At 36.6% G+C, this 22,959-nt stretch overlaps 1 protein-coding gene across 1 annotated transcript in view; it reads left to right on the top strand.

Annotated features, from left to right (window-relative positions):
• The window catches only part of BTBD7 (BTB domain containing 7), a 95,691-nt gene that overhangs the window by 57,134 nt on the left and 15,598 nt on the right, over nt 1-22,959 (top strand). Inside the window, 5 exon segments of the mRNA XM_078151417.1 lie at nt 4,554-4,762; nt 6,154-6,229; nt 16,509-16,669; nt 18,133-18,276; nt 22,613-22,802. Coding sequence (XP_078007543.1) covers nt 4,554-4,762; nt 6,154-6,229; nt 16,509-16,669; nt 18,133-18,276; nt 22,613-22,802 — 780 coding nt within the window.

The raw sequence follows: 22,959 nt of genomic DNA, 5'->3' as shown, positions 1-22,959 counted from the left end.
CCCAGACACCTAGGCTCACAACCTAGTTGTCATCTTTGACTCCTCACTATCTCTCACCTCTATATCGAATGAGCTTCCAAGTCTTATTTTTCCTTTGTACCCCCTTCTTTCCTCTGGTACTGCTACCATACTGGCGCAAGTCCTCATCTCACCCCTTGACTATTGCATTAGTCTACTGGTTAGTGTTCCTGCTTCATGTCTCTCCTCACTCCAGTCCTTTAGTCAGCTAACGGATTGATTTTTTTCTGAAGTGCAGATCTGATCATGTTACCCCATCCTGCCCCAACAGTGCTCCCTCCCCCCCCAATAAATTCCAATGCCTTCCTGTCACTTCCAGGATCAAATAAAAATTCCTGTTTGGCTCTGAAAATAATTTATAACCTAGTCCCTTTCTAATTTTCCATTCTTCTTAAACCTTAGTCTCCTTTATATACTCGATGAGCCAGCGACACTGGCCTCCTTGCTCTTCCTTTAACTATTTCCTGACCATGCATTTTCGCCGGCTATCTCCTATTCCTGGAATGCTCTCCCTCCTCTTTTCCACCTCCTGCCATCCATGGCTTCCTTCAAATCCCAGCTAAAAACTTACCTTCTACCAGAAGCCTTTTCTGATCCCCCTTTATGCTAGTGCCTTCCCTATGTTAATTATCTCTAATTGATCCTTGAAGTAGGAACTTTTTTTACTTTTTTTTTTTGGCCATTCTTTGCATGCCCAGCCCATAGCACAATGCCTGGCACTAAGTAAGCACTAAATGAATGCATGTGGACTGACTGACTGTTCTTTGACAGGTTATTCTGCATTCCACATCTCTGAGCCTCCACCTCTACAAAGAATGGAAAGTGTTGCATTTTCTCCTTGCTTATGGTTACAAAGCATTCAAAGGGCAGCTAGGTGCATTGTTAGATAGAACACTGGCCCTGGAGTCAGGAGGACGGACCTGAGTTCAAATGTGGCCTCAGACACATGATACTCAATATCTGTGTGACCCTGGGCAAGTCACTTAACCCTGATTGCTTCACCAAAAAAAAAAGCGTTCAAGTTCCTTATTCGTTTCATTTACATTGGGTTTTTTTAGGCATTTGGGGTTAAATAACTTGCCCAGGGTCACGCAGCTGTTCATTAACATTGTTATAAACATTCGGGTAAATTGTTTTCAAGGTTCTGCTTATTTCACACATTTTCATATATTCTCCATATTTACAATTTGTTATGGTCCAGTAATATTCAGTTACATTTATGTACCATGTTTGGTTCAGCCATTCTGTAATGAGTAGTCACCCTATTTCCAGCTCTTTGCTAGCACAATAAGTGCTATTATGAATGTTTTGATATAGAGACATATACCATATACAGGATTCACAAGAGATCTTTCTGTCTGCCCTTGACCCCCTTGGAACAGGATGCAGCATGAAGTGGTGAATGGAGTACTTAATTGTATGTAGTAGGAAGACTTGGGCTCAAGTATTATATCAAGCAAACTAGCAGACCTTGGGCAAATCAGCTTTTCCTCTGATTCTCATTTTCCTCGTCTGTAATATAACTATGGAGACAAAACATCTATCTCACAGACTTGTGAGGATCAAAATAAGATAATATATGTAAAGCACTTTGTAAACATTAAGGCACTATATAAATATTAGCTATTATTTTTTATGTTGCATACGCCTAACAGTGGGATCTCTTGGTCAGAGTATGAATATTTTAGTTACTTTTTTTGTAATTCCAAATTGTTCTCGAATGGTTAAACCAGTTTACAGCTCTACCAACAGTGCATTAATATTCCTATCTTCCTGTAGCCCAGCTGCCCGCCATACTCCCCCTTTAGTGTTGATTGTATTTGATTTTAATCACCTTTGCCAATTTGCCATGACTGTTAATTCTTAAAGATACTGTTTTATGTTTCTTCTCCTTTTAGCTGACATACATCTCTAAAGTAGCCTGCATTAACTAAACCTTTGCAGTTTAACTTGCCCTCGTCATACTGTTGAAATTGTTTCCTTGAAGGTCAAGACTTCCTAATTGTCAATTCCAGTGGTTTCCTCATGTCCTCATTTTTCTTTAATTATCTTTAGCATTTGACATTTGTCATTCACCCCATTCTTTATGTGTGCATTTAATTACTTAATTTTTTTTCAGTTCCAAATTCTCTCCCTTCCCCACCCATTGAGAAGGCAAAAAGTGTGATATCCCTTATAAATATGAAGTTGTAAAAACTCTTTCCACATTATTGTCACCCTGTTCTTACTGAAATTTTACTCTCTCAGCTTCCATGGTACTGTAGTATGCCTATTCTTTGCCTCTTGGTGTGTCTTCTGTAGCCTTTGCCGACTCTATTTCACTTGTCTTTTGATATGAGCATTTCCTAACGTTGTAACTTAAATTCTCTTCTCTCTCTCTCCCTCTCTCTCCTCTCTCTGCCTCCCTCCCTCCCCTATCACCTCCCCCACTTCCCTTTTAATGATAACATACATTCTTAGAGCTACCACTGTTACCCATATTCAGATGAACTTATCTTCTCCAAGTCATTATCTGTCCCAGCCTCTAAGTTCTAGTCTTGCATTTTCAACAGGACAGCTGAATTTGACTTTCCCACCAGCATTTCCAATTCAACAGATCCAAAACCACAGTCATATTTCTCCTTTCTTCATGTTCATCCCAAATCAGCTCCTCCTTATATCGATTTTTGTCAGTGATACCAGATATCCAATCTTAAACCTTAAATTTGTCTTTGACTTTTCCCCTTACTTCGTCCTCAATTAATTCAAAGACCAAGTCCCATAATTTTATCTTCGAGTTCTCCTTTACCTTTGTCCCTTTCTTATTATTCCTAAAGGCATCACTGTGATAGCCTTTTGAAAAAAAATTAGTTTTCCATTCAGTCAGCCAGCAAGCATTTAAAAAATGATATAAAAATATAAAATAATATAATAGGCATTTTAAAGTGCCTATTATATTTCAGGCTGGATGTAAGGCATTAAGGATATAAAGACAAAAATCAAAACAGTCCCTGCCCTAACAGAGCTTTACTTACATTCTTGTTGAGATATGTATAATATGTATGTATGTAAGTATACACAAGGTATTGGGGGTCAGAGGGAGGCTTCATGCAGAAGGTGGCACTTAAACTGAGCCTAAAAGGGAGGGAAGGCCCGGAGGCCAGAAATAGAGTACTGTGGATGATGAACAGTCAAGAAGGCCCTCCTCTAAAGTGAAGTCTGTATTCCATATTCTAACTGCAACCTGCTTTTCCAGCTTTATCCCACACTACCCCCTGCTCAGGATAGAGTATATGCTTTTCACAACCGATCAGTCAGTAATTTTCAAACATATGTTCTGTGCCTTTGTTAATGTCATTCCTTTCTCTCATCCCTGCCTATAAAATCTTCGTTCTTCAAAGCCCAACTAAATACCAAATCCTCCCTGAAACCTGATCTAACGTCGTCCCACCAGCTGGAAGTAATCTCACCCTCCTCTAAAATTCTGGAGTACTGTACTTTGTATCTCTTAATAGCATTTGTTTTATCTTTCCTGTACTGTAAATATTATACTTACCCCCTCTACTGGATTGTAGGCCCATTGAGAACAGGGAGAATATATTCTTGGTTGTTGCATTTCCGCTGTGCCTTGGCACACAGAAAGCATTTAGTAAATTAAGTCTTTGAATCTCAGATCTTAACCTTATCTTTCAGAAATTTTTGAGATCTTTATTGAAAACTAAGCTCTCTCTCTATATATGTATATCTGACTATGCTTGGTTTTCTCTTCCTCCAGCAGTTAGGGACGTGATCATTTTTTCCCAAGTTTCCTTAAATTATAATTTTTATTTATTTATTTTAGGCAACTGGGTTAAGTGACTTGCCCAGGGTCACACCGCTAGTAAGTGTCAAGTGTTTGGTCTGAGGCCGGAGTTGAACACAGGTCCTCCTGACTTCAGGGCAGGTGCTCTATCCATTGTGCCACCTAGCTGCCCCCTTAAATTATATTTTGTCCAGCAGTTTTATTTAGAATTGTTGTCAATTAGAATTAAGTCCAAGATAGCATTTCTTCTCATTTCCTCTTTTTGGTTTGTCTTACTGATAATTTGGTGTCTCAGAATTTGTAATGTGATCTTTTTTTTACCAGAATGAGACATAGCAAATGTTCAGATAGTGTTATTCCCTTAACACTATCATAGCTTTTATTTATATTGTTTCTATAATCAGTTTCCAGAAAGTATCATCTATTTCTTCTTCATAGCTCAATACTCTGAAGTATATTGGCAAAAAGCTAACTTGTTTCTATTAAATACTTTATGACGTGATCCTCCCTCAGGTTTGTGGACTTCCAAATAAGAGAATACCTTCTTGATAAATAGTATTATTCTACTCCTCCTCCTTCTGTTTTCTTTTGAACAGGGTAGACATTTCTGACCATTTTCAAGTAATGATAGTTATTCTATCAGGTTTAGTTGGCACTTTTTGACTTATGTGATATTAACAGTTCTGAAAGTTCTACTCATATTTAATACCTTGTATATTTATGTTCAGTGATAAATATTTGCATTTTCTTTTAGGCTGTGAGGATATTATTGCCGAGAGCATCTCATTAGATACCTTAATTGCTATCCTCAAGTGGAGTTCTCATCCGTATGGCTCCAAGTGGGTGCACAGACAAGCTTTACATTTCCTCTGTGAGGAATTTACTCAAGTCATGATTTCGGATGTTTTTTATGAACTCAGCAAAGATCATCTTCTTATTGCTATCCAGTCTGACTACTTACAGGTAATTAATTATTCTCACATCATTATAACGTTCCCTTTAGAAACTGTCTTTGAAGAGGAGATAAAGGAGGCTAAAAAGGTAAAATGCTTTGCCATTCTAGATTACAGTCCTGGTGTCCAAATATCCCATCCAATGTTTTTTGCACTACAAGCTATCATTAACTAACAAAAAGATACCCTCAGCAGATTCATACAAAGGAGGAGAGTGTTCTTTCAGTTGTTCAGGTGTAGCCTTGTGCACAGGCATGTGTCTGATCAATGTAACCCTAAAAGGAGTTGTGGCATGTGTGTGTTTAGAAAACACTAGATTATTGGTTCCCATACTTACATGATTATAATACATCAGTTTCCTATTTTTAGAATAGTGTAGGAAATTTCTTTGTAGGGGCATAAGTCACCAGGACTAAGACAAAAGGAAGATTTAGGCTTAATATGTGGTTATTATTGATTTAGAATAAATAGAGGTGACTAAATCAATTAATGACAAAAATTCCAAATTCATTCTAGTTTGCTAAAATACAAAATTTTCTGTTTGCCTTACCTTACCTTAATAATACTTTTAAGTTTGTCTTAGTGATTAAGTAGATATGCAGGGAGAGTTTTTCCTTGGATCCCATCCCATATTGGCAGTACATACAGGCCATTTTACTGTGTGAGTGTTGCTAACTAGTTTTATTAATTTTACTAAAATTTTATATTGAACCATCTGATTTTTGATTTGCACTTGGTCCATAAAATTGCCTTATCTTATTCAGTGGTCTTGAATCTCTTTTTTTAATGCAAATATTACCTCTCATATAAAGCAAATCCTTTCTTATTTGTGCCCTATATCTGCTTATTGAAAATTCTATTCAGCAATTTCGTGATCCATTGATATTTTGTATAAAATATACAGGTATATGAGAAGTAAGAATAGTTCAGTTGTTTCAGTGATTGGTTTTGGAATGAGTTGCTTTTTCTAGAAAGTACAACAATTAGGTTGAAAATTAGGTTGAAAGTACAAAAAACAGGTTGAACTTTTATAGCATACAAAGTTGGTACATTCCTTTAAACACCCAGTGCATGAAGGGCCTTTTGCCAGTTATCAGATTAGCGTACCTTTTTTGGAATGCAGCCTCTGCTACTCAGGATGAAAAAAGTAAAATCACCAATAACAGTTAAATGACTGGCTATGAGAACCTTTTTTCTTATAATCTCTCTATATATGACCTTATCTTTCTGGAATTGATTCTTATTGTCTCAAAACAATTGTTGTACCTTAGTTCTAATATTGACTTTCTATTTGTTCATTTCCTTTTGTCTGTGATGGTATAGTATGTCATAAAATGATGGAATGTATATTTCTTAAGAAAATTCGCTTGGATAAAAATACTATATATATTTGCATTGTAGGCAAGTGAACAAGATATCCTTAAATACCTTATTAAATGGGGTGAACATCAGTTGATGAAAAGAATAGCAGACAGAGGTAAGAGGGTTTTTGTTTTTGTTTTTAAGAAAATATGCTCACAAAGTACTTTTTATTGTTCTATTCAGAAGTATACTTACATGTAATACTACATATCACCCTTCAGTATAGGCACTAATATATTTGTCCAGCACAAAGAATTTGTGAGAAAATATAGGAATTTCTTTTATTTTCAGTGAAGGGAAGAGAAGTAAGCTATATTTAGTAATTTCCAAGTTTATTTTATATATTCTATATATCCTGTAGGTCCTTTAGTAAATATTGATTTGCTTGTTCAAATGGACTGTGAGAGTGTCCTAGAGTGATGTGAAAGTATACAATGATGTATAGGCATCATTTTCTAAATATTTGAAAATAAGTCTCATGTCTATTAATTCACCTTTCAGTCAAGTAGCATCCTACAGGTGTTTGACCTGAGTCTTATGGCAGCAAGAAATTTTAAAAATCAGAGATTAGAAGACAGAACATTCCAGACACAGAAAACATCCAATGCAAGACACGGAGATGGAGTAAATGTGGCACCAGGTGGTGGAGGGAGTGACTTGGTCAGGCCACATTAGAAAATTCACCCTGGAAGCTGTATGGAGGATGGATTAGAGTGGAGAGACCCTTGAGGACTTTTAATCCAAACAAGGGATGATAAGCATCTAGGGACCAAAACTAGGGTGGTTATTGTATTAGGTGAAAGAAAGGCAGGGTATATTGGAACCAGCTCCTACTGGTTCTGAAGATGCTAATTGTTAATTTTTGTATAAGCATTTACACAGGAAAATTGGCAAAAACTACAAGTGACGGTACAACTCATTGTTTTATCGTCTTAAGAAAGTGATGAAGAAAATATTAATAGTGCAGTTTAAACTTAAGGGTGTATTTATGCATACATTCCCCCCCCCCCAACTAGTTGTTAAACATTTTACTAGCATACCCCTGAAGTACTGAGATATAATGTAGAGGAAGTACAAGATTTGGCAACTGATTGGATGTATGGAGTGATCAAGAGAAAAAAGTCATAAATTACACCACAGTCGATGACTAGAAGGGTGATGAGGGCAGCTAGGTGGCACAATGCGTAAAGCACTGGGCTTGGAATCAGGAAGACTCAACTTCCTAAGATCAGATCTGGCCTCAGACACTTACTAGCTCTGTGACCCTAGGCAGGGTACTTGACCCTGTTTGCCTCAGCTTCCTCATCTGTAAAGTGAGGTAGAGAAGGAAGTGGAACCACTCCAGTATCTTTGCCAAGAAAAACCCCAAATGAGCTCACAGGGAGTTGGACATGAGTAAAACAACTTAACAACAATGAAAAGGGATGGTGGTATCTCTAATAGGAAGTTGGGAAGAGGAGGTTGAGGACAGGGCATAATCTGTTGTGGACGTGTTGAGTTTGAGATATATCAAGATATCCATTTCAAGATGGCTAAAAGGCAGTTGGTGATTTGGGTGATTTGGGAGTAAACCTAAGGAAAGAAACTCAGGCTAGATATAAAGATCTGTGAATCACCTGCAGAGAGATTATTAAACCCATTGAAACTCATGAGATCATCAAAGGGGAGAAAGTATAGAGAGAAAAGAGAAGAGAACCCAGGATATTACCACGGGTCATTTGTACAATTTGTGGGGGGATAATGTTGGAATAATATGAGATGAGAGAAGACCAAGCTCTTGATAGGTAGCCTTAATTTTTCCAGTGAAGTATGCACTAAGTTCCTCAGTAGACAGATGATTAGTGTCATGGAAGGCTCAGGGAGAGGAATAAAGGTTTGGAAGAACTGTTGTGTTGAGTGGGATTGTAGAGTCAGTCACATGGCCAGCAGGATGGGAGTACTAGACAGATCAGCTGGTCAGACTTCTCCAAAGAGATAACAACCTGATAAATTAGCAGAAAAAGCAAATCACTTAGCACCCCCTCCCACACTACTTACCATGCTCTGTCTAGCAGGGCTGCACAAGCCGACACGTGTTTTCAAAAGAAGTCAACTCTGCCTCTGTCCCCAGAGCATGAGAAAGCAGACGCTTCTCCTGGCTAGGAGAGCAGTGTGGCAGTGTTCGGTGCTACAACAGAGAGAGACGTAGGACAGGATATATGTGGAGGAAAGGGGGGAACTGTGTGGCACTCCACCATGTCTGAGGAAGAGAGGCCACCATCTAGTTGGGACCAGTTTTGTTGTCCCCCGTTCCTTTCCCCTCCCCATCCTCCAAAGTCAATTGCAACAGAGGCTGAGGCCAGTGAAATATGAATTGCCCAATGTGAAAACAGGATGAGTTATCCTCTAGGGGAAACCTGTATCAAAGGAGAGAAAGTCTGAAAGTGAGCAATAGAGTATATAAATATAAGATGGAAAAACCTTAAATTACCAAAAATCTCAAGAGGAGGAAAATGCAGTCAAAGATCTTGAACATATACAGATAAAATTTTCTAACAGTCCTCTGGTATAAGGGAGTTCCTCTTGGAAGGATGTAGGGTTCTCCTGTTGACCTTTGCTTTCTACAGCTGGGCTTACAGTGTCATTCCCCCAGTGTAGGTGTACCTGTCAGTAGCTTAAGTCCTTGTCCAGGTATCCAGTTTATTTATGCCTAATGAGAATCCTGTGGACCAGCCAGGGACATTGGGTTAAACAACTCCTTAATGAGTTCGGATGCAGAGAATTACATGTGAAACAATGGGAATCACTTCAGTACAAAGCTTTATTGCAAACACCAGAGATGAGGTAAAAGGGAGCCCAATATACAATTCAGACATAACACACTAACATAGCGTATAACTCACATGAAGGCAGTACTGCCTTGAGGAACATAAAGACATGGGTTCGTTCAACAGAAAGGAGGTGCTCCACCAGGAAGTTACGCCCCCACTGGAGGGGGAGGTGGGTATGCTCTAAGGTGCACTTCGGAGAGTGGCAAACCATCAGGCCTCATCTTATGACAATTATTTCCATGCAGACATTCTGTAATTACAACCTCCCTTAAGGAGAGACTGTCATGGTGGTCTCAAGACCATCAGATTCAATCTTATAATGTAAACCAAAAGGGAATGTGGCCTTCAAATCAGGTCTGAGTCCATGCATTTATGAATAAATATATCAGGGCAAAGGAAAATGAATCAACACCTGATGAGACATAGAACCCTGTGTATTCCCAACAGAGTATGGAACCACAATAGGGTATTCCAGAATGGTTTTAAAAAAAATAAAAATTATGAAAGCAGAATTTTATGAGCTGCACAGCAGAAAAAATTGACAGAATAGAAAAATTTGAGACCAAGGTAGCAAACCTCACCACAGAAACAAAAGAGATAGCTGTTTGGAAATGCAAATACACAGAAGTAAAAGACAGTCTGGAAGAAGTAAAGCAAAAGGCAATATTGTTCAAAGAAAACATCATCTTCATACAAACAAAACATATTAATCTCCAACACAGGTTGTGTTTAGAGATAATTTAAGTATTATAGCTCTTTCAGAAGAACATATTTAAGTAAAAGAAAAAAAACCTCAACTCCATAATGCAAGAAATAATACAAGACAATCTCCCAGAATTTTTGAATACAGAAAATAAAGTGCCAAATGAAAGAATTCACAGATTGCATCAAAAAAAAATTCCTATGCTGCAAACTCCAAGACCGAAAATGGTTAACACTTCCACTGATAATAAATTCAGCAAGCAAGGAAGAGAAAGATCTTCAGACCTAAAGGAAAGGAAATTCAAATAACACAAAATTATTCTTCATTCACCAGAAACTGCAGGATGGAATGAAATAATATGTCCTGAAGAGCAAAGGACCTCAAGATGTAACCCAGGATGCCCTAAGGATTAATGTTAAAAGATTTTTAAATTTTTTTAAACCATTTAAAGCATTCCTAGAAAGCAAACCAGACCTGAACAGATTATTTGGTTTGCAAATATCCCAGAAGATAGAAATATAAAAAAGATAAACAAATCCAATAACTAAAGACAACAAGAAGGTAACAGCAGAGATACCATTAAGATAGTTCTGTCTAAAAGTCAAATACAAGTGATAGTGTAGAAACAGGTCTGAAATGTGATGGGCTAATCCTCAAAACACCCTCACCTACAGGTGAACCAGTGTTTCTGAGGGCCTAAATTACAGAATAAGAGGGCATATGAAAGTGAGGAGGAGAAAAAGAAGATAGAGGGGAATTTATCACGAACCATAATCAAGTCAAAGGTTAATAACAACAGAAAATAACTCCTGCAGTCTCTTAGGAAGAAGAGAGTCTATAGGATAATGGGTGAGGAGGGAAAGGGAGGGATTGAAACAGAAAGAAATAATGAAATCTTGCTTCAGTAGTGAGAGGACATACCGCTGATAAATTCTCATAGAGAGATGTTCTAAGGCAGCTAGGTGGCGCAGTGATAGAGCACCAGCCCTGAAGTCAGGAAGACCTGAGTTCAAATCCAGCTCAGACCAAACACTTGACTCTTACTAGCCTGTGTGACCCTGGGCAAGTCACTTAACGCCAACTGCCTTAAAAAAAAAGAGAGAGAGAGAGAGATTCTATAAACAGATAATGGTTATTGTATAATGGTTATGATCTGCTGGGATTTGGTCCTTAAGCCATTCATAACTGCCTCAGGAAAAAAGGAATTAGAGCTCCTGGGGCATCTGACATGCAGAAGAGGGAAAAGCATGTACCTAAGCATAGAGGCGGGAAATTACTATAGGGAGGGCAAAGGTTAATAATAAAATGAATTGTACAATCAGGGACATAGGAAAAACTCCTGCCATGAGGCAATATTCTCTCTGTCACCTGCAGGAATTGGTATCTCTTAGAGTGAGGCACAACAGAAAAAGAGAACAAGCGGGTAAAGGGAAGGATTACAAGGCAATAACATAGAAAGAAACTATTAGAAGAAGAAACCCAAAATAGATACCTCAGAAGCTTTAATTCCATGAGTAATAGAGACTGAAGAAGGGCTAAGATAAGTATAAAGGCCATAAATCAAAGATTAAAAGTATAGACTAAAAGGGAAGCTCAATAATAAAGATGAGGGAAAGAAATTCTTTTTAGAAAAGGGTAGAGGAAAAAAATTTTAAAGAAAAAATGTAGAAAATGAAAATTTCAGAAACTTAAAGCAAGTTGAAGGGGAGAATTTTACTTGAGTTTTTAACTGAAAGGAAAAACAAGGAGGGAAGAATTAAATAACTAGATAAAAGGAAGAAAGAAAAAAGAGAATAATAAGTTTTTAAAAATTCTAAAATTAGGGAAAAGGATAACAAATGGGAAGGAAGAATGATTAAGGTTGAGGGAAAGAGAGCCTTTGGGAATAGAGTTGCCTAAAAGTAGATTGTGCTAAAATAACAGAAAAGATAAAAAATATTTACAGAGGAAAAGGGAGAAAAATCTTAATTTGGGGGAAAAATTTGATGCAAATAAAGGAAAATACAAACCTAACTCATAATTTTAAATGTGACTAGATTAAACAATTGAATAAGACAAAAAAGAGTGACCAATTGGGTAAGAAAATTAAATCTCATAGTCTGCTGCTTACAAGAAAGAAAAAGCGGGGGGGGGAACATACACAGAATAAAATTGAGGGGATGGAAAAGAAATTACTGTGGATCAGGTGAATCCAAAAAAGCAGAAGTTGCATTCATGCTTTCAGAGTGAAAATAAGCATTCACAACATAAAGATAAATAAGGAAACTAAGTTATACTAAAAGGAACCTCAGAAAACACAGGCAGTGTTAAATTTAATACTGCAAATGCCTTTACTTCTAAATTTATAACTAAAAAAATTAACTGAATGACAAGAAGACATGATACTACAATAGTATCAGGAGATTTCAATGCCCTCTCAGTTTTAGATAAGTCTAGCATTTGAAAAATAAGTGAAAAAACAGAATTGAACAAATTGCTGGAGAAGCCAGAGCTAAAAGACTTACGACATCTTCTAAGTAGAACTTCTAAAAGAATACACATATTTCTTAGCACCATGTCAGACTTTTACAAAAGTTGGTTGCCCAGCAGGATACGAAAATGTTTCAAACAGATATAAAAAGACAGGAATAGTTAATACATCCTTTACTGACCGCAACAATAAAAAGAATAATCAGTTCAAGGAACACAAATAAAAGACACAAACCCAAATGAAGACTTAACAATGAAATCCCAAATAATGAGTGAGTCAAAGAACAAATCATAGAAATTAATCGTATGAAAGAAAATAATAATACCAAAGAGCACACCAGAATTTCTGGGATGCTTAGTCCCTAGGAGAAAAAAATCACATCCATACAAGCATACATCAATAAAATAGAAAAAGAGAGGTTTAATGAACTACATTGTACATTTTAAAATTAGAAAGCCAGCAAACTGAAAATAAGCACAAAGGAAAAGACATTAAAAGTTAGCAGAGAAATAAATTGGAAACAAAAAAAAAGCCTTATAGAAATGATAAAGATAAAAGGAGTCAACTGCAAGAGAGTAGTAGGATTGTTTTGCTGAAATCAGATTCCATTTGAGATTAGCTAGCATAAAATTATAGTGGACCCACTCAGAAGTTTTTTTAACTTCCTTTCAGCAGCATGTGAGTAGAAGCAAAGGAGAAAGATGGTACGAGCAATATGGGTTTGGGGCGTGGCAAGACACAAACAGCAGAAATAGGACAAAGGAACCAAGGATTCAAAAATAGAATTGAACTAGGTCCCCTAAAAGTCAAGATTGGAAAGGGAGAAGAATGTGGTCAGAGCAATGGTAATAGCTTGCTACAGTGCTGAGAGATGGAGGGATTGGAGGTCACTTTGAGGGTCAACAATAGGTTTAGGAGGAATGAGTCATAGGGAGAGTTGGAAAGATAAAATATTATGATATGATGGAAATTCAGAGTTATTGGACAAGAATTAAGCACTCCTGAGTGAAGGCAAAATCAAGGGTATGACCATCCCTGTACGTAGCTAAAGTGGACTGGGTAAGAAAAGAGTGAGAAATTATGGTATGTGAGAGGACATCAGAACATACAGAGTAGATAAATGTCCATTAGAGTGAGGGAAGGAGTTGTAGTAGAAAGGAAAACTGAGCAGCACAGTTAACTTGTTGAGAAAGAAGGAAAAATATCCTGAGTGTTAGTAGATAATAGCTACTGGAATCTGGATTGGGTGATAAATAAGTAATCAAATTTCAGCAAACCTTTCTCCCACTTCTACTCCTCCCCTCTCCCTCCCCCCCCCAAATGAAAATCATGCCCTGGATCACTTGGCACAAGGAGATTACATGTTAAGGGTTAAGAAAGATAAAGGCAGGAGCAGGTAGGTGGCATAGTGGATAGAGCACTGGCCTTGGAGTGAAGAGGACCTGAGTTCAAAGCCTGCCTAAGACATAACACTTAACTAGCTGTGTGACTCTGGGCAAGTCACTTAACCCTAGTTGCCTCATGAAAAAAAAGAGAAAGAAAAAGATAAAGGTTGAAAAAAAAAGTTTCTTTTTTATAGTTAACCAGCATACTTGTAAAAATACAATTTTGCTATTTGCCAAAGCCCTGGGAGGCAAAGATCCTGTTTATTAATGTTTCCCCTTTTATAGAAAAAAAATGCAAAAACAAATGCAGGTCCCTAGATTAGAAACACAAAGTTTCCCAAATTTGTTGTACTTTTTTTTTAACCTTCAGTGTATTTTGTAAACTCAGATATTCTTGAATATTCACTTTCTCGTGATGAGGAAAGAAAATCCTTTTTTTCCTGCTCAGATAAAATTGACATTCCATATCACATTTTATAAAGCAAAAGGTTCTGGTTCATTCACATTTTACAGTACTATAAAGTAAACATTTATTAAGTGCCTAGGTGCAGATCAGTATGCTGTGCACTGGTGGAGATACAAAGTTCAAATAAGATATTATTCCTGTCCTAAAAGGATCTTGTAGCCTAATAGAAAAATCAGATACTTACATATCTTTAATTTTTCCTGATAAACACATTAAAAGTTACAAAACAGTGCGGTGTGATTTCTGGGGAGAGGGGTATGGGTAGCTTCCTGGAGGAGACAGCATTTGAGGTAATCTTTAAAAAATAGATAACATTGGTAGATGAAAGTAAGAGGGGAGAGGGATAAGTAAATGAGCGGTATGAGCTAAGATGTGGACAGCGTAATAATGTATGTCTTAGAGCCAGAGAGTAATCTGTTTTGACCAGAGAATAAAGGTGTGGCAGGCAGGTAGGTATGGGAGGAGAACGAAAAGGCTAATAGATTGCTTCAGATTGTGGAAGGGTTTGAATGCCATGTAGAAGAACTTGAACTTGAACTTGAGTGGCAATAATAGCCAGCACTGAGTATTTTTAAGCATAGGTGTTACATGACCAGATCTGTTTTTTAAAGTCTCTTCTGGAAGCGGTTTGCATGAATGAAAGAAAGAAAAAGCATTTATTAAGCCAACCAGTTCAGAACTCACTGGTAGTTTATATTTAATTCTGGAACAATGAAACACTCATTGGACATTTTATAGTTAAGAATTGGAAATTTACCTAGCCTTAGCAAGAGAATAGTATTCAACAAGGGTATGCCGTGAGAATGCCTCAGATTGATTTCAGTTGAGTAAAGCTCCCTTGCCTAAGTTGCCTATCATAGTGCAACAAGTATCAGAAATCTCCTGGAGCTCCTTATAACTGTTTTGTACTTAGGTGGCCAAAAAATAATGTCAGTACCCTGAGCCCACTGAGCCTGACAGATGGTTTCAGAACTTTTTTTTTTTGTAGCGGTGCAGTTGGGGTTAAGTGATTTGCCCAAGGTCACCCAGCTAATAAGTGTCAAGTGTTCGTTCTGAGGCTGAATTTGAACTCAGGTCCTCCTGACTTCAGGGCTGGTGCTCTATCCACTGCGCCACCTAGCTGCCCAAAAGCAGAATCAGGATTTGAGCTGCGGCCCTCTGACTGTAGATACAATGTTCCTTACTTTTTTGCTTTTGTTTTTGTTTTCTTTCAAAACCTTTTAAGGAAAAACTAGCCTAACTTGCTTGGAAGTAAGGTTTAGGACAGGAGTGGAGAACGAGTGGCCTTCTTGGGTGTGGCCTTTTGACTGAGTCCACATTTTATAAAACAAATTCTTTTATTAAGGGTATTCTATGAAATTTGGATTCGGTCAAAGGGCTACACTTGAGGACCTATACATGTGGCTGTGGGTACCCACACCTGGTTTAGGATATTTCTCCTGTAATGACTTTGGATGTAAATAGAAAAGAAGCCCTTGTTTTCAGGAAATTTACATTCTACATTGAGGAAATAATACATAGAGGAAGGCACAGCAGGGCCAGTGGCAAGACCCAGTGGTTTTGTAGGTGCATTGGCAGACCAGATGGCAGTGCGAGGGTGTAGTGGCTGGGCAGATGATGATGAGAAGGGTGACAATAAAGAGAGGAAGACCTTTTAGGACCCTACTGCAGTATAATCTGTAGGGATGATATTGAAGACTTGTTTTAGTATGATAGTAGTGCTACAAATTATAAATTGTTATACAATTGAAATCATTAGAAGTTATTATTCAGTATGAGAAGTGAAGAGTCACATAACCCCAAACACAGAGATAGGATGAATGAATGGTGGAGCCATAGACAGCTCAGAAAAAGGAACAATTTTAGAGTGATAGATAATTAACAAAGTTTGGGAAGTGAGATATCCTGTAGACATTTGGAGATTCATGTTTAATGTTTAGAAAACATGTCAGGCTTCAATATTGAGATTTGTGTGTCAATGAAGATGTTTTTGTTCCAGTTGGCACAAGTGGTTAATGTGTATCTTATTACTATTAAATATTTAGTAACTATATGACAAGTTAAGAATTATGTTAATACATCTACAGCGACCAAAAATAATTCATCAAAAAACATCTTATACACCTACTTTGTGCCAGACACTGAGCTAGGTACTGGGGATACAATTTCGAAGAGTGAGATAATCTCTATTCTCAAGGAACTTAAATATACCATGATGTTCCCATTTCAATAAAACTCAGATACAAAAATGATAGGTTGGGGTGGGGAGAACCCTAACCCAAATCGTTTTTTTTCCTTTTTATATTGATAGCTCTTTACTTTTGTAAGTGGCAGCAAAGAAACAAAATGTGCATAAAATATAAAATGATCTTTAAAAGTTATTTTTACTATTCACAGTATTGAGCTTTTTCTTTTCATAAAATGCTTTGTGTTAACATGGTTTTTGTAAATTAAAAGGTATGTTCTTACATAAAAGTCTTAGAAAAGAAATTAAATCTCACCTTTTGAAAACCCTAATTTACTTTAATACTACTTTGATTTTCCTCCATCTTTCCTACAGAACCAAACTTAATAAGTGGTACTGCTCATAGTGTGAACAAGAGAGGTGTAAAGAGACGTGACCTAGACATTGAGGAGCTTAGAGAGATACTGTCTTCTCTCTTACCCTTTGTCCGAATTGAACATATTTTACCTATGAACAGTGAAGTCCTGAGTGATGCGGTAAGTGGTTTTTCTTCTCCTTGATCCATTCATTGAAAAAAAGAAAGTTAGTTTCTTCAAGTAAATATAATTCCTCTTATTCATATGGGTTCATAGGATGTTGTATAATCAGTTAAAATGCAGCTTGGGTATGCTTTTCAAGAGTATACTTTATGCTGTACATTAATGTATAGTAATACATTATTATAATTTTATATGTTACATACACACACACACACACATACACACATACACACATACATATATACACACACACATTAGGGCTCAAATAAGTCCCAGTTCGAGGAAAAGTATCAGGATCAGTTTAAAAAAAAAAGACATTTTATTACATTTTCAGCTCTACTTGAGGACTTAAGTATAAGAAGGCATAAGTTTTCATCCCAACAATAATTGACCCTCTGATCCTGAATGAGTCATTTCCTTTTTTGTACCTCAGTTTCTTTATCTGGAAGATGTAGGTGTTGACAAGAATCTACTCCGAATTTTACAGAATAAATCCTTTTATTAAGGGGATTTGTTCTGTGAAGTTGGGATTCATTCAAAGGGCTGCACTTGAGGATCTATAGAGCCATATGTGGCCTCAAGGCCACAGGGTTCCCCATCCCTGGACTAGATGATTTTTGAGATGATCTCAACTCAAAATCTATGAATACTAAAACCTTACCTACACCAGAAAGTCATATCTAAATATCATTTTGTTGTTTATATTACTATGACTTTGACTACTGCCACCATCCAGTTTGCAGCTTAGGAAAAATACTTATACATTTTGAAATAGATAATTCATTATGCATGTGTAATACAAAGGTTTTCTTTTCCTTCTTTAATCTAGTTTGGAGGAGGGGGACATGGAAAAGAAAGAAAGTTAATTTTTGTTTAAAAAAGGTTAAACTAAAAGAAGGAAAACTCATTAGACTTTCCTACAGAGACTACTTACTTAGTATGGTTGGAGAAGCAGGGAATTTGTTTAAATCAGACTGAAACCAAATAAGGTGGTATTTTGGTTCAGAAACTTGTGGTGGTTTAGTCCAGTAGAATTGTTTTTAGTTTACAAAAAACAATTCATTTTTTAAAAAGAAATTTTGGTTTCATTCTTGATTCAGTAAAAAATAGTATTTATGTAGTAAGTTCTATTCATTATTCCAGTTCATCTTTGTTTAGAGTTCACATCCCTGATTTTAAAAGGATTTTGTCTCCTTCTTAATTGAAGAGAAAGTCAAAGGTACAAAGAACTGTTTTGAGGTCATTTTTTTTTGGTTTGTTTTGTTTTTGTGTTTTTTGGTTTGTTTTGTTTTATTTGTTTTTAAGCTACATCTTTTGCCTGTTAGAAAATATTTTAAAATTGTAAACATTTTAGCTATGTGCCTAGATTTTGAATCATTTTAATGGTTCAAAAATAGTTTGTTCATATGGTGTGTTTATAGTACCTGTAATTTATCTAAATTTCTAATCTTTTTAAAAAGCTGAAGAGAAGCTTGATTAGTACTCCTCCATCAGATATGCTGCCTACAGCTGAAGGTGGAAAGTCAAATGCATGGTTACGTCAAAAAAATGCTGGAATATATGTTCGACCAAGACTGTTCTCTCCTTATGTCGATGAAGCAAAGGTAATGAAAATTTTTAGATGCTGGAATACTTGATTATTATTGGTAGAAACATTTAATTGTAAAATGCTTTTTAAAAGTTTAGTCTGTGTTAGGCATTTATAATACTTTAATTTCTCAAAAACCATTTTCTCTAACTGTAACACTAATTACTTTGTAAATTATTGTCTTTAAGAAAATTACATTTTAAGAAAGTTCTTTTGTGTTATAGTGTTTGAAAGTGGGGAAAATATTCTGAGATTATTTCATTTTTCTTCCTTTCTGAAAAATTGTGCCTCAAACAAAATATTAGCAAATAGATTACAGCAACTTATCACAAGAATAATACACTATGACCAGGTAGGATTTATACCGGGAATGCAGGGCTGGTTCAATATTAGGAAAACTATCAACATAAGTGAGCATATCAACACCAAAATTAACAGAAACCACATGATCATCTCAATAGATGCAGAAAAAGCTTTTGACAAAATACAACACCCATTCCTGTTCAAAACACTAGAGAGCATAGGTATAAAGGGAGTCTTCCTTAAAATAATAAATAGCATCTACCTAAAACCTTCAGAAAACATTATATGTAATGGGGACACACTGGAAGCATTGCCAGTAAGATCGGGGGTGAAACAAGGATGTCCATTATTGCCACTGTTGTTCAATATGGTACGAGAAATGTTAGCTTTAGCAATAAGAGAAGAAAAAGAAGTTGAAGGTGTTAGAATAGGCAAAGAAGAAATAAAGCTATCACTTTTTGTAGATAACATAATAATATACTTAGAGAATCCTAGAGAATCAAGTGAAAAACTACTTCAAATAATAAACAACTTTAGCAAAGTTGCAGGTTATAAAATAAACCCACATAAGTCATCGGCGTTTCTACATATCACCAACAAAGCTCAACAGCAAGAGATAGAAAGAGAAATTCCATTTAAAGTTACTGTAGACATCATAAAATATTTGGGAGTCCACCTGCCAAAACAAACCCAGGAACTCTATGAACACAATCACAAAACACTTTTCACACAAATGGTATAGGGAACTTCCAATGAAGAAATGAGTCTACTAGTACAGCTCTTCCTGCTTCTTTCTGTGCCAGTTACAGACTTGAGGGTTGTCTGAGACCTGAGGAGCGTAAGTTGCTGAGAATCACATGGTCACTGTGGCTCAGAGATGGTACTTGAACAGCCCCGCTCTTCCTGATGCTGAGGCAGGCTTTCTCTATTCACTGTGTTTCCCTTTGTTAGACTAAGGAAAAGATACTTTGCTAGTACTTGCTCATAAAGTTTCCCTTACAGAGCAAGCCCGTGGCCACTCCATATTCCCCCAGTAAGCACTCAGGAGTAGGAAAGAGTTTCAGTGTAGTCAAATTAGTAATTGTTACGGGCAATACATAATAGAAAATAAAATGAAGTGCTGTAATGAGTAGAAAACATGGAATAAGCTTACCTCTTTAAATAGCAGTCATTGAGCCTTCTGAACCAAAGTAAGAAAGCCCAACCTTTTATTTAAAAGTACATCTTTTGTGCCTTTATAAAAAAACTATTCTCAATGCTCATTATCAGAGTTCTTAGTTAACATTTTATTATCAAAAGAGAATTTCCATTGGGCAAATTATAGGTAGTGTGATATCTTGGAAAGCATTCTGCATTTGGGGTCAAAAAGCCTTGGCTTCCTGTCCTGACTCTGCCATTTATTCCCTGTGTGGGGCAAGTCAGTTAATTTCTCTGAGCCTTAGCTTCTTCATCTAGAAAATGAGGGGATTGGACTAGAGGAACTCTTAAGTTTACTTCTAGCTCTAAATCTATGATCATATTGTCTAGAGTGAAAAATAGTACTAATGGTATAGGTTAGGGTTTTGGGGGTTTTTTGTTTTGTTTTGTTTTCAGGGGCAATTGGAGTTAAGTGACAGGGTCACACAGCTAGTAGGTGTCTGAGAAGGGATTTGAACTCAGGACCTCCAGATTCTAGGGCTAGTGCTCCATCCACTGCACCACCTAGCTGCCCCAGAGTTTCATGTTTTTAAGGTAAATAAAGGAAATAAAATTGTTTTTCAAATCCATTGCAGAAAAGGCCAAGATCATATGGTCTTCTCTGGAATCTGTTAAAGGACATTCCATCCCTCAAGGAATTCCTATCTGAGATCGAAAGGACAACAGAGCACAAGTTTTTTACATTCCTTCTCTGTGGCCGTCTTCTAGGGTCTTAGTATTATCCATAGGGTATAATAAAATAAATGCCCCCAAAAATCTTCAAAGTCACCTTTATATAACACTGTATTAATTATGCTGTCTCTGGAGGTTTATATTGAGATTTCCAAGCTCTCAGTTTAGACTGAAATTTCTTCCACAAAAGAGATAAAATAGCACCTCAGGGCAAATATTGAGCAGTAAAGATAAATAAGAGTAGAAACAGAGCAGAGGTTCTCTTGGGACAATTGGAGGAGATCTGAAGAAAAGTCCCAGGACAAGGTTTGGTCCCTGTGAAGGGGACTAGGTCCTAGGTCCTAGGTCAGCTTAAACAACAAGGGGCAAGCCCTGGGGCTAGCTAAGTTGGGAGGCTGCCTCAGTGCCAGCAGCAAGAACTTTTACCCCGGGACAGTGAGGGGAGCTGGACATCTGAGGGAGCCTCTGCTGACAAGGAACACCAGACCCAGCTGTGCTGCAGAGATGCTACAGAAGCAGTGGTCTGGGGCCCCACTGGGTGTGGGTACTTATAGGAGGCTGGAGGATCTGAGGCCAGAGGTACCATACCCCAGGACTAGAGGTGATTATAAAAACTAAGCTACTACAATTTTTTAAAAATGCACAGGCAAAGGAGAAAAATCCAATCACAGAATTACTATGGGAAGAGAGGAGACTGGGGTTCATTTCAGAGTAGAATGCTGAAGCAAAGAAACTCTCTTCTACCCCAAAGAGTAATGTCAAATGATCACCTGCTCAAAAAGAATTCATAGAAGAACTTAAAAAAGACTTTAAAAAGCAAATGAAGTTGAGGAAAAACTTTTTAAAAAAAGAAAGAAAAGAAAAGGAGATCCAGAATCTTAAGGAAGAAAAGGACTCCTTGAAAATCAGAAGCCAACAAAATTAAGAGATCAAGAAATAATAGAATATTAAAAATGAAAAAATAGAAGAGAATATGAGAAAAATAAGAAAAACTGATCTAGAGGACAGATCAAGAAGAGAAAATATAAGAGTAATCAGACTACCTGAAAGCTATGATCAAAAAGAGAATCTTGATACAATAATACAGGAAATAATTAAAGACATTTGTCCTGAAGCATTAAAACAAGAGGGGAAATTTGAATGCTATGCCATTTTTGCTTTGTCTGAGATCATGATTGCTACCCCTGCCTTTTTTACTTAAGCTAAAGTAGTTTCGTTTTCTATCTCTTTATTTTAACTCCACGTATATCTTTTATGCTTCTTTTGAGTCTTGTGTTTCAATATCAGATTTTCTGTTCAGCTCTGGTCTTTTAATAGGAATGCTCGAAAATCTTCTATTTTGTTAAATTTCTATTTTTTCCCCTGTAGAATTATAATCAGTTTTGCAGGGTAGATTATTCTTGGTTGTACTCTTAGGTCTTTTGCCTTCCAGAATATCATATTCCAAACCTCCCCTTCCTTTATAGTGGTAGCTGCTAAATTTTATGTGATCCTAACTGTGACTCCATGATATTTGAATTCTTTCTCTTTGGCTGCTTGCAGAGTTTTCTTCTAGATCTGGAAGTTCTACATTTTGTCTATAATATTGCTGAGAATTTTCATTTTGGAACTTCTTTCAGGAGGTGGCCAGTAGATTTTTATGTTTCACTCTCTGGTTTAAAGCTATCCGTTCAGTTTTCCTTTAGAGTATCTGCAGAACTTTCTATCTTCCTCAGCTTCCGTTAGCTTTGAAAAAATGATTCACCGTGACTTTTTCTTCATTTTTTCATTTAGAATTCGTCTGGCATGCTTTCTACATCATTATGGAAGAACTAAGGCAAAAGTATTGCCATTTGGACTCTGGCCACTGCTTTAAGGCCTTTTCCAGCTCTAAATCTCCAATCACATGGTTGATTCCATTTTTGTGTATATATATATATATATATAGCTTATTCATTATTTTATTCTTTCATCAGGCAGTATTCAAATTCTTAAGTTATAACTCATGCTTGGAGAAAAAATTATTAGGATTTAAAATTTTATTCTCTAAGCAAATACAAAAGGGTTATTTTAAAATGAAGGAAATTGGAGTTATTTGTCCTTTTTTATGTAACTGAGGTAATTGGCTTCTAAGAAATGTGATTTTTAAGAGGTAATAATGTTTTGACTAATTCTGATTAATCTTGAATGATTTATTTCAGTCAGTGCTAGATGAAATGATGGTGGAACAAACAGACCTTGTTCGATTACGGATGGTTAGAATGTCCAATGTTCCTGACACACTTTACATGGTAAACAATGCAGTACCACAGTGTTGTCATATGATCAGTCACCAGCAAATAAGCAGTAACCAGTCCAGTCCTCCTTCAGTTGTAGCCAATGAAATTCCAGGTAAGGCTTTTATACTTTGCTGTACATATGTAAATTAATAAGTTATTTATCCATTTCTTAATAACATCTCATTAGTCTATTTTCCCTCTTTATCATCCATTGTTCTGTTCTGTCCTTTAACCAATTTTAATTTTAGCATGAATTTTGTTAATCTTAG

The sequence above is a fragment of the Phascolarctos cinereus genome, unplaced genomic scaffold (assembly GCF_003287225.1).
Source record: "Phascolarctos cinereus isolate Bilbo 61053 unplaced genomic scaffold, phaCin_HiC Scaffold_3;HRSCAF=262, whole genome shotgun sequence".
NCBI lineage: Eukaryota > Metazoa > Chordata > Mammalia > Diprotodontia > Phascolarctidae > Phascolarctos > Phascolarctos cinereus.
This window is presented reverse-complemented; position numbering and strand designations above follow the sequence as displayed.